The sequence below is a fragment of the Myotis brandtii genome, unplaced genomic scaffold, assembly GCF_000412655.1.
Source record: "Myotis brandtii unplaced genomic scaffold, ASM41265v1 scaffold125, whole genome shotgun sequence".
NCBI classification, from domain to species: domain Eukaryota; kingdom Metazoa; phylum Chordata; class Mammalia; order Chiroptera; family Vespertilionidae; genus Myotis; species Myotis brandtii.
In genome coordinates this window covers 11,848,966-11,862,872 of record NW_005354385.1, presented here as the reverse complement: position 1 = coordinate 11,862,872, position 13,907 = coordinate 11,848,966, and the positions used below count along the sequence as shown (strand labels likewise).

The 13,907-nt window shown below is 34.2% G+C and overlaps 1 protein-coding gene across 2 annotated transcripts in view; it reads left to right on the top strand.

Annotated features, from left to right (window-relative positions):
• The window catches only part of WDSUB1 (WD repeat, sterile alpha motif and U-box domain containing 1), a 49,765-nt gene that overhangs the window by 11,408 nt on the left and 24,450 nt on the right, over positions 1 to 13,907 (top strand). For both annotated transcript variants that reach the window (XM_005859338.2, XM_005859337.2), the window contains exons 5-9: positions 280 to 373; positions 2,671 to 2,704; positions 3,729 to 3,769; positions 3,850 to 3,956; positions 4,675 to 4,854. In XM_005859338.2, the coding sequence (XP_005859400.1) occupies positions 280 to 373; positions 2,671 to 2,704; positions 3,729 to 3,769; positions 3,850 to 3,956; positions 4,675 to 4,854 (456 nt within the window). The remainder of the gene's footprint in view (positions 1 to 279; positions 374 to 2,670; positions 2,705 to 3,728; positions 3,770 to 3,849; positions 3,957 to 4,674; positions 4,855 to 13,907) is intronic.

Below are 13,907 nucleotides of genomic sequence, written 5' to 3'. Positions count from 1 at the left end.
TTATAATATACTTTAAATTTTTATATATTTTTAAAAATTGATAATTATAGCAATCCCCTGTTTAATGTTTGCTGAACACACCATTTTCTTTACCTATTTCTGAACTTTTGAAACCATTTAATCACACTATATTCCAATATCTGAGTTGCATGGGAATTTTTTTTATTTGTGTCCTGTAGGCACTCGAAGATTAATTGAATAAATAATTGTGTAATAGCTTTGACATAAGAATGAATTCTAAGGGTCAGCTTGCTAATTTTCTCACCTTATTATTTGCAGGTTTTAAATTAAAATATAAAAGTGCACTGAGTGGGCACAGTGCTCCTGTTCTGACTTGTGCTTTTTCTCACAATGGGCAGATGCTAGTCTCAGGGTAAGCTATTTAGTTGTAATTTCTTTAAACCATTTTGATATGAATTAGTACAGACATTTACCATATAGATGTGGGTTTATGTCTGGACTCTGTTCTGTTCCATTGATCTTTGTGTCTGTTTTTATACCAGTACCATGTACTATAGTCTTATAACATAGTTTCATATCAGATAAAGTGATACCTTCAACTTTGATAGGGATTGCATTGGCTCTGTAGATCGCTTTGGGTAGTATGAACGTTTTAATGACGTTAATTCTTCCTGTCCATGAGCATGGTATTTGTTCAGTCTTATTGTTTGCTATTCCCATATGTGAACTCTTGCTTGTTGTCCTAATTTCTGTTTTCCCAATACAATGCTTTTAAGATTACTAATCATGATCCAGCTTCTCATTTATATATCTTTAGGATGGATTTAATTTTAATTGTACCAGTGATAGTCTCAGAAATTGGAATTTTCTTTTGGTTTCCTTTTTTGAGGATGCTCAGAAGTAATGGACTTTTCCCTAAGAATTTGATATTCCAAAAACAATACCTTGGCCCTAACCGGTTTGGCTCAGTAGATAGAGCATCGGCCTGAGGACTGAAGGGTCCCAGGTTCGCTTCTGGTCAAGGGCATGTACCTTGGTTGTGGGCACATCCCCAGTAGGGGGTGTGCAGGAGGCGGCTGATTGATGTTTCTCTCTCATCGATGTTTCTAACTCTTTATCCCTCTCTCTTCCTCTGCCTTCCTCTCTGTAAAAAAATCAGTAAAATATATTTTAAAAAACAAACAAAAAAACAATACCTTGTACTGTAAGGGATTTAAGACTAAATAAGAATGTCTATAAATTATGTCTAGCATATACATACTCAACTAATGTTAGGTATGAGTATGATTTCTTAAAGTTTTTTGACTGAAATTTAGCACATAATGCTATAACTATGTTTGTTTTTTTTGGCATCCAAATGCATTTATATGATTCCCATTTTCTTGTATTTTATTTTACATTTGAACATTTAAAGTATAATTCTTATTTTGAGTATATGACAAGATGCTGCATTCAAGATGCATTATCAACACTCAATAGCCTACTAAACAAGGAATTTTAACTCTTATTGAAAGGAATTTTGCCCTAACCTGTTTGGCTCAGTGGATAGAGCATTGGCCTGCGGACTGAAGGGTCCCAGGTTCGATTCTGATTAAGGGCATGTACCTTGGTTGTGGGCACATCCCCAGTAGTGGGTGTGCAGGAGGCAGATGATCAATGTTTCTCTCTCATCGATGTTTCTAACTCTCTATCCCTCTCCCTTCCTCTCTGTAAAAAATCAATAAAATATATTTTTTAAAAAAAGAAAGGAATTTTAAGGCTTCCATAGGTATGATTCCTGTGGTCAGACTATAATCAGCTACCTTTTAATAATAAGTACAAATATTATTAAAGTTGTACAGAGGGTGGTAACACTTGTTGTGTTTTCTTGCTTGCAACATATATCATGAGGTATAAACATCATTTCCAAAGGGGGAAAATACCATATAGGGCATATTTATCTGCTGTTTTTAATTATGTACTTTGTATAGTATTGCCTTTTTTTGTTTGATGATTTTTTTCCACCACTGGACTAATCCCTGGTGATTTTCGATGTGAGAGATGCACGTCAATTGATTGCCTCCCACACGTGCCTGGACCGGGGCGGAGGATCAAACCTGAAACCCAGCTATGTGCCCTTGACCAGGAATTGAACCCAAGACCCTTCGATGTGTAGGTCTATGCTCTAACCACTGAGAACACTGGCCCTGATGGTGGTTTTTAATTTTTATACCATTAACCTAAGCCATGTAGAGTTCATATCAAGTTTAAAATTGTAATTTTCAAAAATGGGTCACAATCAAGACATATATATTAATTAGTATTAAGGCACAGCCATATCAATGATAAAGAACAATGCTATCTGAAACAAAAACCAAGTAGCAAGTAATACCTTTTCCTTGTAGTGGTTTTTCCCTTTGAGTTACTAACTTGACATGGGGTTGTGTCTTATTTATACACAAGAAATTCTTATTCTCTTTATGCCTTATATAGTATATATAAGTTGCATATGTTAGTGTTTAATAAAGATTATAATTTTCTGATAAATTTCATATATGGCATGTAGTTGTTTAAATAAAAGTTCATCATATAAAAAAAGTGCATTCTAAATGTGTATCAATATTTTAGCCTTTTCTGAAAAAGTTATTTAAATGATTTTAAAATACTAATTAAGTAGATACTATACTGTTTTTATAGAATTTTTCACTCATACTTTTTTTTCTTTTAAAGATCAGTGGATAAGTCTGTTATAGTGTATGACATTGTAAGTATTTAAAAATCTTGGTGTGTGATCTGTGTAAAGTATGTTTATTTATTAGGCTACTGAACTTCAAGTTTAGTTAGGCAAGATGAAAAAAATATATACTTTTTTCCTGTTTAGTGTGCCCAATAATATAATATAAACATTTTCAGAGATGCTGAAATAGTTATGCAAGTAAGGTACTAGTTCTGGGACAAGTCCTTGAATATTTCAATAATGATTTTAAAATGGAAAGATGTTTAATCTGAGCAGAGAAAATGCAGATGTAAAGAGCATCAATATCCAAAATACTGCTTTATAGCAATTATTCTTAAAGTTTTACACCAGGTTTTCATAACAACAAAGGGTGAATGTTTTACCCCAGGATATGTTAGGGTATACAGCTGAGAGTGGCCAACCACTGTTTGAGTCCTGGCTAGATTTAGAGACCATTATGAGAAAGAGTAGGTTATAATGGTTTTGGGGAGAATGGGAGTTTTGGGTAGAACCATATGAATAAAGACCAGGTTGCACGAGTATGAAGAAAAATCAACATTCACATATAGTGAAGATGTAGTTAATTAAAATATTCTCCGTGTTGAGGAAAAGACTTAGTCTGATAGTGGAGGGCCAGCTAAGTGTATTCAGAATCTAAGTGACTAATTTCTACTCACTGGTTTTGCAGTAGGTGCAAGTCAAATGCCAGAGCAAAAATATAAATTATTTCACATAATAGATGTTTAGGTTATTATCAGTAAGTTCAAACACATCAGCAAAAGTCAAAAATACATTATACTAAAAATTTCTAGGAAAGTGGGCAGTAGACAACAGTGCTGATAATTAAGAAAGAGTGAAATAGGTACCTGATAATTTTATTAGGTGTAGATGCTATTCTTTTATTTATTGGGTAAAGTTTCAACCTATATTAGTAACTAATAATATTAAAACACATAGAGTATATAAACCATTTATGTCAAACAATTTTTTGTTATTAGTAACTTTTGCCTGAGTAAATGTAAAGCAGTTTTTTTGTTGTTTTGTTTTTCAGAATACTGAAAATATACTTCACACATTGACTCAGCATACCAGGTCTGAACTTAACCTTATTTTGTATTAATATAATTAAAAAAATAGTATGAGGATACATAATAGTTGTTTTTATTAACTAGGTATGTCACAACTTGTGCCTTTGCCCCCAATATCCTTTTGCTTGCTACTGGTTCAATGGACAAAACAGTGAACATCTGGCAGTTTGACCCAGAAACACTTGGCCAAGGTTAGTAAGGACATTATATTTAACCCAGTTCAACCCTGTTCACCTCTAAAATCAGAAATTCAGTATTTATTTTATTTTTTACCAATTATTAACATTGCTTTCCTCAGTATAAAGTATACATCCTTATTTAAATATAATTTAAAAATAGTTTTAGAGAAGACAGTGTTAAAGTAGTTACCTATGTTAAAACTCTCAATAAATACTTTGGGTGCACACTCATGTATATCACATGTCCCATAGTTTTGTAAGCTATTTATACTCCATACTCATTTTTTCAAAATAAATATAGCCTGCAAACAAAATAGAAATTATAGTTTTATTTTGCTGGTTTTATTTTTGGCCTCATCAAGCAATGCTGACACATAATTTAAGAGTTTTATTTATTTTTATCACTGCCAAAATTAACTAAATAGTGGAGCTAATATGCAGATGAGAGAGCCAATAGAATTCTTTTCCTGATAAGTATTTTATAAAATAAAGAAAAATTGTTTTTATTCAGCAATAAAAGTTCCAAAAGAGTAGTATTTAATGTATTAAATATCACTTTAATTATACATGCTATTTGATGTTCTGAAAAATTTTAAAGGGATGTTAAAGTAGTAAAACACAGATTTAAGGACATTTTATTTACTTTTTAATATATAAAGGAAACCATTTTTTTGTTGTTGTTATTTCACTTGCCTATTTGTTTGTGGGATTGTTTTGTTTGCTTTTTAAGCAAGGAGCACAGAAGGGCAACTGAAACAGTTCACTGAAGATTGGTCCGAAGATGATGTCTCAGCGTGGCTTTGTGCACAAGATTTAAAAGACCTTGTTGGTGTTTTCAAAATGAATAACATCGATGGGAGAGAATTGTTGAATCTTACAAAAGAAAGCCTGGCTGATGATTTGAAAATTGGTAAGATTATGAAAGATTATATCTTTGTACAGGACAATATATTTTCACTAGCTTATGGCAGAGATTTTCAACCTTTTGCATCTCATGGAACACAAACTAATTACTAAAATTCTACGGCACACCAAAAAATATATTATTTTTTTGCCGATTTGATAAAAAATAGGTATAATTTTGATTCACGCACACCAGACGGCTATTATTAGTTGGCTGTTGTCATTTTGTTATTTGCCAATCTAAGGGAAAGAGGTCAATGCCCCTGACTAAATAGTTAAGATATTGCATGTTCTAGAAATTCTTGCAGCACACTAGTTGAAAATTGCTGGATTATGGAAAATAAATGTTTAGGTAACTTAAGCCACCATGTAACTGTAATTTTAGGGAGGCTGGGTGAAAAAGTGAAGGGATTAAGCAGGAAAAAAAAGCACACAACCTCATAGACAAATACATAGACAACAGTATAGTGATTACAGAGGGGAGAAAGGAAAGAGTGGGGAGATAGAAGAGAGTAAAGGGAGCATAAATGGTGATGGAAGGAGAGTTGACTTGGTTTGGTAAGCACAATACAATGTAAATGACATGTTGTAGAATTGTACCCCTGTAATCTATATAATTTTATTAACCAGTCACCCCAATAAATTCAATAAAAAACTAAATTTAAAAAATATTTTTAAAATTTGAGATGTAATTACATGATAAAAATCACCCTTTTATAAGCGAACAATGCAGTGGTTTTTAGTATATTTATGGGGTTGTACAACTACCACCACTATCTAATTTTGAACATTTTCATCATTTCAAAAGAAACCCCATGCCTATTAGCAGTCACTCCTTATTCCCTTTCTCTCTAGTCCCTGGCAACTACTAATCTATTTTCTGTCTCTAAAGATTTGTCTATTGTTTGTTGTTGTTGTTTTACTTGTATTTTATTCAGACAAATTAAACATTTCTTTCATTTCTACATCTTTATTTATTTGGTTTCTTCCATTTTTTTTAAATACTTTAAGGATTTGCCTGTTCTTGACATTTCATATGGCCCTTTGTGTCTGGCCTCTTTTACTTATTAGCAGATTTTCAAGGTTTATCCATGGTGTAGCATATGTTAGTACTTCATGACTTTTCATGACTGAATAATATTCCATTGTATAAATTTATCACTTTTTGCTACCCATTCTTCAGTGGATTGAATTTAGATTGTTTCAGCTTTTTAGCTGTTATAATAATGTGGCTAGGAAATTCATGCACAAGTTGAGTGAGCATCTGTTTGCCCGCACCTGAGTTTTTTCCACACTGCGCCTCCTCTGAGCCTCGGTGTGCTGTTATTTTTCCTTCTAGTTGAAGAGTCTCTCCTCAGCCAGCCTTCCTGTGGTTCTGGGTGATGTCCGTTCCGTCTTTTAGTTGTATTTTTGAAGTGGTTGTTTGCGGCAGCAGTCTCCGGTGTTTACCTATGCCGCCATCTTCTGAGTGAGCATCTGTTTGCAGTTTTCTTGGCTGTATAATTAGGAATGGAATTGGTAGGTCAGATGGTAACTCTGTGCTTACATTTGAGGAACTGCCAGACTATTTTCCAAAGCACCTGTGCTATTTTACATTCTCACTAGCAATGTATACGTTTACAATTTCTCCATATCATCAACACTTGTGTTTGCTTTCTAAATTATAGCCATCCTTTTGGTTTCTCATTGTGGCTTTGATATGCATTTTTCTGGTGATTAGTGTGCTTGTTGGCCATTTTTATATCATCTTTGGAGAAATGTCTATTCAGATCCTTTGCCCATATTAAAAATAGGTGCCTGGCTAGGTGTGGCTCATAGTTGAGCATCAACCCAGGAACCAAGAGGTCACCGGTTCAATTCCCGGTCAGGGCATATGCCCGGGTTTCAGGCTTGATCCCCAGTAGGGGGCATGCAGGAGGCAGCCAATCAATGATTCTTTCTCATCATTGATGTTTCTGTCTCTCCCTCTCCCTTTCACTCTGAAGTCAATAAAAATATATTTAAAAAACAAACAAACCAAAAACTAGGTGTTTTTTTTATTGTTGAGTTGTTTATATATAAATTTAGATGCTAGACCAGGGGTGGGCAAACTTTTGACTCGAGGGCCACAATGGGTTCTTAAACTGGACCGGAGGGCCGGAACAAAAGCATGGATGGAGTGTTTGTGTGAACTAATATAAATTCAAAGTAAACATCATTACATAAAAGGGTACGGTCTTTTTTTTTTTTTAGTTTTATTCATTTCACACGGGCCGGATACGCCCCGTGGGCCGTAGTTTGCCCACGGCTGTGCTAGACCCTTATCAAATATAAATATTTTTTCCCTTTACTACACAAAAGTATTAAATTTTGATGAAGTCCACTTTATCTGTGTTTTTTTTTTCCTTTTGTTGCATATACCGTGGGTGTAATATCTAAGAAACCATTGCCTAATCCCAAGTCTCAAAGATTTACACCTGTGTTTCTTCTAAGAAACCATTGCCTAATCCCAAGTCTCAAAGATTTACACCTGTGTTTTCTTCTGTGTTTTCTTTTATAGATTTAGCTCTTAGATTTAGGTGTGTGATCAATTTTTACTTTATTTTTATAAATGATATAAAGTAGAGATCCAGCTTCATTTTTTTTTTAGATGTGGATATCTAGTTTTCTTAGCACCATTTGTTGAAAAAAACTGTTCTTTCCCCTTTGAATTATCTTGGCACCTTTTTGAAAAATCATTTGACCATATATGCGAGGGTTTATTTCTAGACTCTTAATTCTATTTCATAGATCTGTTTGTCTGTTATAATAGTACCACACTGTTTTAATTACTGTAGATTTGTAGTAAATTTTGAAATTGAAAAGTGTGTGTGGGTTTTTTTTTTCCAAGATTGGTTTTGCTACTCTGGGTCCTTTGCATTTCCGTATGAATTTTTTTTAAAAAATATATTTTATTGATTTCTTACAGAGAGGAAGGGAGAGAGATAGAGTTAGAAACATCGATGAGAGAGAAACATCGATCAGCTCCCTCCTGCACATCTCCCACTGGGGATGTGCCCGCAACCCAGGTACATGCCCTTGACCAGAATCGAACCCAGGACCTTTCAGTCCGCAGGCCGACGCTCTATCCACTGAGCCAAACCGGTTTCGGCTTCCATATGAATTTTATGCAAAATTTTAATTGCTGCAAAAGAGCCACCTGATCTTTCCAAGGATTATATTGAATTTGTAGACTAATCTCAGGATTACTGTCATCTTAACAATGTTAAACTTCTTAATCCATAAACACAGGATATTTTTCTATTTTTTCAGGTCTTTTAAAAATGTCTTTCAAGGAGCTCCAGTCGCGCAATCAGTTAGCGCGCGGTACTTATAAAAATGTCTTTCAACAAGTTTTTGTAATTTTCAGTGTTCAAGTCATTTTTTTCTTAAGTGTAAAATTCTGTGGTTTTTTAGTAAATACATCACTACCTAATTTCAGAACATTTTTTACCCTCCAAAAGAACCCTAGTCTTTTCCAAGCCTCTGGCAACCACTAATCTATTTTTCTCTCTCTATGGATTTGTCTATTTTTGACATTTTTTGTAAGTGGAACCATACAATATGTGGCCTTTGTATCTGGCTTCTTTTATTTAACATAATACTTTTTTAACAGTCATGTTTTTGTGTGTATAAGTATTCATTCCTTTTTATGGCTGCATAATATTTCATTGTATGGCTATGGATATACCACATTTTGTTTATCCGTTTACTACATGATGGACATTTGGGTTGCTTCCACTTCTTGGCTATCATCAGCTATGCTGCTGTGAACATATATGTCTGTGTTTTTATGTGAATATATGTTTTCATTTGTCTTGAGTATAGTTAGGAATAGAATAACTCTACATTTAACATTTTGAGGAACTGCCAGGCTGTCTTCCAAAGCAGCTGTACCATTTTTCATTCCCGCCAGCAATATGTGAGGATCCCAATTTCTTCATCTTTGTTAGCACCTGTTGTTACCTGTCTTCTTGATTATAGCCATTCTAGCAGATGTGAAGTGGTATTTTATTGTGGTTTTGATTTGCATTTACCTAATGACATGGAGCATCTTTTCAAGTGCTTATTGGCCATTTGTAATCTTTCGGGAGAAATGTCTAAAATTGGTTTATTTGTCTTTTTATTGTTGAGTTGTAGGAGTTGTTTATGTATTCTGGATACTAGATCCTTATCAAAAACAGTTTGAAGTCTTAGTGTTATGCTGTAATAAACATAAGAAAACAGACACAATTCTCAATATGCTATAGTAAAATCTTAATTAACCAGAAAGTTTAGGAAATAGAATATCTATAATGAGATTTATTGTTAATGAAAAGTCAAATAACGTGTTTATTATCAAGGACCACTTTATTTTTTTATTTTTTTTTTATTTTTATTTTTTTAAATATATTTTATTGATTTTTTACAGAGAGGAAGGGAGAGAGATAGAGAGTTAGAAACATCAATGAGAGAGAAACATTGATCAGCTGCCTCCTGCACATCTCCCACTGGGGATGTGCCCGCAACCCAGGTACATGCCCCTGACCGGAATCGAACCTGGGACCTTTCAGTCCGCAGGCCGACACTCTATCCACTGAGCCAAACCGGTTTCGGCTCAAGGACCACTTTAAAGTATAGTATTATACTTTCCTTATATAGTAAAGTTAGTATGTGAACCTATTTAAATTTCTTGGAGACTTATGGCCTTTTAAGAAGTTAGCAGAATGCTGATTTTGTAAAAATACTTAGGGTTAAATGGTTTTGTACGCAGGCCATACAAAAGTTATTTTTGTATCTTTAATAAGTTACAACAAATTAAACACAGAATGAAGTAGTAAATAAATTTGTATAAAAAGGGGGCATTTACTTTTTTACATTCAAATAAAAGATTTTAATGTTTTTACAAAATTGTAAAGGATCAAGAGGCTAACTTTAATTTTCTACAAGTGCTGCTTTAAGCTAACTTTATATGTTTTATAATTTACTCTTCCTGAAAGTAGGTAGTATTGTGTAGTGTTGTGTTTTGTTTTGTTTTTTAAGTTCTGGTGAATTTAACATCTTCATTAGTAATCTTAACAGTACCTTTCTCTCAGAAACACTTGACAACGTACAATAATAGTTAGAGGATTTAACAAATGATGTTTGAAAACACAACAGAAGCATAGTAAAAATTATTAATAGTAATAGAATTTTATTCTGATAGCCAGATAAATAAAGAAGAAATTCTTACAAGATTCAATGACATGAAATAATTTTTGATTAGTAGTTACAATCATTTTAAAGTGTGAAATAAATTTTGAAAGTACTAGGCTCAAGCCAAAATTGAAATACAATTTAAGTAAGTTCTGTGGTGGTCTAATAGCTAATTACAAAAATCATTATGAATGGAGAGAATAATGTTGCACATTCTCTAGTAAATAAGGAATCTGTTTTAAGATTTGGAAAGTTAGCAAATTCAACAAATTAAACACAGAATGAAGTAGTAAATAAATTTGTATAAAAAAGGGGGCATTTACTTTTTTACATTCAAATAAAAGATTTTAATGTTTTTACAAAATTGTAAAGGATCAAGAGGCTAACTTTAATTTTCTACAAGTGCTGCTTTAAGCTACAGTGAATTTCTTGGTTTTGAATTTTAAGCAGACTTTTCCTCAAAACACTAAATTGGAATAATAGAGAATTGAAAGTGGGTCTAGGAAAAAAAATGTGTTAAGAGGCAAACTGATGAGATATGACAGTGAATTTTATTTGCCTTTGTGTTACAACTGTGTTATTTGCCTTTGTGTTAAAGTGGTTCCTATGTCAATATGAATAAATATGAATTTGTTTAACATTCATAATATGGAGGAAGTTGATTAATTGTGCAATAAAGTGTATTGGAGTCTTAGAGACCAAAGTAGTATATCTCTTATGTTTGACACTTAAAAAAATTATTTTTAGGGAATCAAGCAGTCCATCAAATATTTTTTCAATAACCTTTTTATAAATATACAATTAAGCAACTTTCTGTAGATTTGAATATCTGTTGGAATCTGGTGCTTTAACTTAGGATAATAGTCATTTTCTAGGATTGTGTTGATGAAAACTAAGGGTATAATTGACATACAGTTTTAGGTAGGAAATAACTCCTTGTATCTAGTAATACATTTGCAAAAGGAATGTCCAGACAGAGATTATAGGTACAAAAGATCCTTGACATTGAGAGAGATATGTCTTAAGATGTTTGAGTCCATTAATTTGTGAACTCTACTGTAGCATTTAATATCTCATTCAAAAAGCATAAAGTATGAAAAGTGAAGTGCAAGAAAGTCTCTCTGAGATGTGATGCTAGGCACATAGTCACTAGCCACATAACTTTCATCTGCACATTGGCCTTTGTTTATATTGGTCTCAGAAATATTGCAAAATGCGACCTATCTTGGAGTTTGGAATTGCTGTAGATGATATAATATAGAAACTTGGAATGACAAATGCCAAGGAACTATGGTATAACTTGTCAGTCCATACACTTAATATTCAAATAATTATCAATCATAGATTCCTAATTGGGAACAAGGTTTTTTTTTTTTCAAAAGGTACCTTTACTTTTTCATCTTGTGTTTCCAAGAAACCATAAAAAGCAAATGAGAGATTTTTGTTTTCTAACTTAAAATTAAATTACATCAAATGCTTTTTTAAACTTAATACATCCACTGACTTAACATCATCAGATTTTGAAAGTTTCAAATTTCAATTCCTAATAATACAGTACTTCCTTAGGTAGATTTTTACTTGTTGCCTAACTGCTTATGTTGTTAAGGAATAGAACATTTAGCATTTTTTTTTCTTTATACATTATAAAGGTGAAATGATCCCTTCAAATCTAGTTACTGTGGGCTGACTTCCTATTGGAGTGGGCTGAACATCCCAGTTCAGCTGCTGCTCTTAGATAGCCCTCCCCACTTGCCAGTGAGTGCTCGATGGGCATTTTAGGGTCGCCTTTCCTCAGGCCCATCAGATGTCCTTTGGCTTTGTCCACACAGATGTCAACCTTTGGTCTTATGGATGTTGATGGTTTGTCATCATCTACTTATACTATTGTGGAGTTCATAAGGATACCTTGTTTCGTTGGAAATATCGTTGGGATTTGATTTTGCTATCTAGTTGTCTGTTTTTATGTGGGGATTCAGAGGAATTAAATTAAGAAGCTATATTGTTCTCATCTCCTCTAAATCCTTTTGAAAATCACTATTGTAACTACAGCCTTGTTGTTTTTTTCCTGATTATAGATTTTTAAGCTTACCTGTCTTCTCTTGATCAATAAGAGGGTTTATTATTATTATTAATTTTTTAAAAAATCTAAAGTAGTTTAAAATTTTATTTCTGAGGACTGAGCTTTGGTTCTCTGGTTCTCTCTGGGTGAGGGTAGAGGGTGAAGAGGTGATTCATGACCAGCCTGCTGGGCTGAGCTTGTTGGCTCCAGGCTGTAGCACCTCCAGCTAAAACTGGCATTGCTGCTTCATCACTGATCTTATAGGACAAAGTTGGGGAGAGTGAAGGGTACAAGTGGAAAGGTCACTCTTCCCCTTCATGGATACAAATCCCTGCTGTAAGCTGTCATCTCCCATTCCCCAACTTTGGAAACCAGTTACCTCTGTTTCCCTGCGGGTTTTCTAAGGTTTGTTTTCTATGTTTGATGGTTGTGTCTAGACTTTATCATTCTTTATTATGTAGCATTTCCAGGGAGTAAGTAAGGGTTGGGATGAGGGTACAGGAACTGGTGGACTTCTAACTTGTCATCTCATTCAGAACTAGATGCCTTTTCAGGATTATAGTATATACAGGCATACCTCTTTCTATTGTGCTTTGTTTTGTTGCACCTTGCTTTATTGCGCTTCACAGATTGTCGCGTTCTGTGTTTTTTTTTTATATAAATTGAAGGCAAGACCCTCTGCCAGCAAAAAGATTATGCATTGGTCTGGAACTGAACCCACAATATCTCGAAGGTATGCCTGTATAGCCAGATATTGCCCATCTTAGCTGGTAAGAGTCCTTTCTTTCTGAGCATTTTTAAGTTTAACAACACTTCTCCCAACTCCCAGTCACAAAGGGGGATTCTTTTCTGGTTAAGTTCTTTGGATTTGACTTGGTAACTGCTTCCTTTTTAAAAATGACATTAAAATTGGACAAGGATTACACACAATTTAACTTTTTCTTATCTGGGATATTTTGAAGAGGTTTTCTATAGTCTCTATTACAAATCTATTTATATAAAAACCCTGGGTGTAACATCATGACCGAGGCTCGACCAATTGGAAGGAAGTCAGTCCTGCAGGGGTTGTCTTGGAAATGGCTGCACCCTCCCTGAGCTGTTTCCCACAAGGGCGGTGAGATTTTAGGCAGGAACCCGCTCTCGGAGTGTGGACACACTGAGTCCTGGGTCAAGTTGCCAAGGGCTGCGCCCTCCCCAATCTGTTTCCTGGGAGGGCGAGGTTTGAGGCAGGAACCGGCCCTCGGAGCGTGGAGGCATATCTTTATAAAGTTTTAATACATTATATTAGAGGTCGTGGTAGTAGTGTTTTACCCACAGCATCTACAGGACTTGCTGCAAATTTACTTCTCGGTGGAAGCACCTTTCATTCCCAATATAAATGACCCATTCCACTAAATGAAACTTCAATTTCTAGACTCGATATAAACAGTGAAGTTGCTAAAACTATTAAAAAGGCCCAACTTCTCATTATTGATGAATGCACCATGGCATCCAGTCATGCTATAAACGTCATAGACAGATTACTAAGAGAAATTTGAATGTTGTATTTGGTGGGAAAGTTCTCCTTCTTGGAGGGGATTTTCGACAATGTCTCAGTATTGTACCGCATGCTATGCGATCGGCCATAGTACAAACGGGTTTAAAATACTGCAATGTTTGGGGATGTTTCAGAAAGTTGTCTCTTACAACAAATATGAGATCAGAGGATTCTGCTTATAGTGGATGGTTAGTAAAACTTGGAGATTCCAAACTTGATAGCAGTTTTCATTTAGGAATGGATATTATTGAAATCCCCTGTGAAATGATTT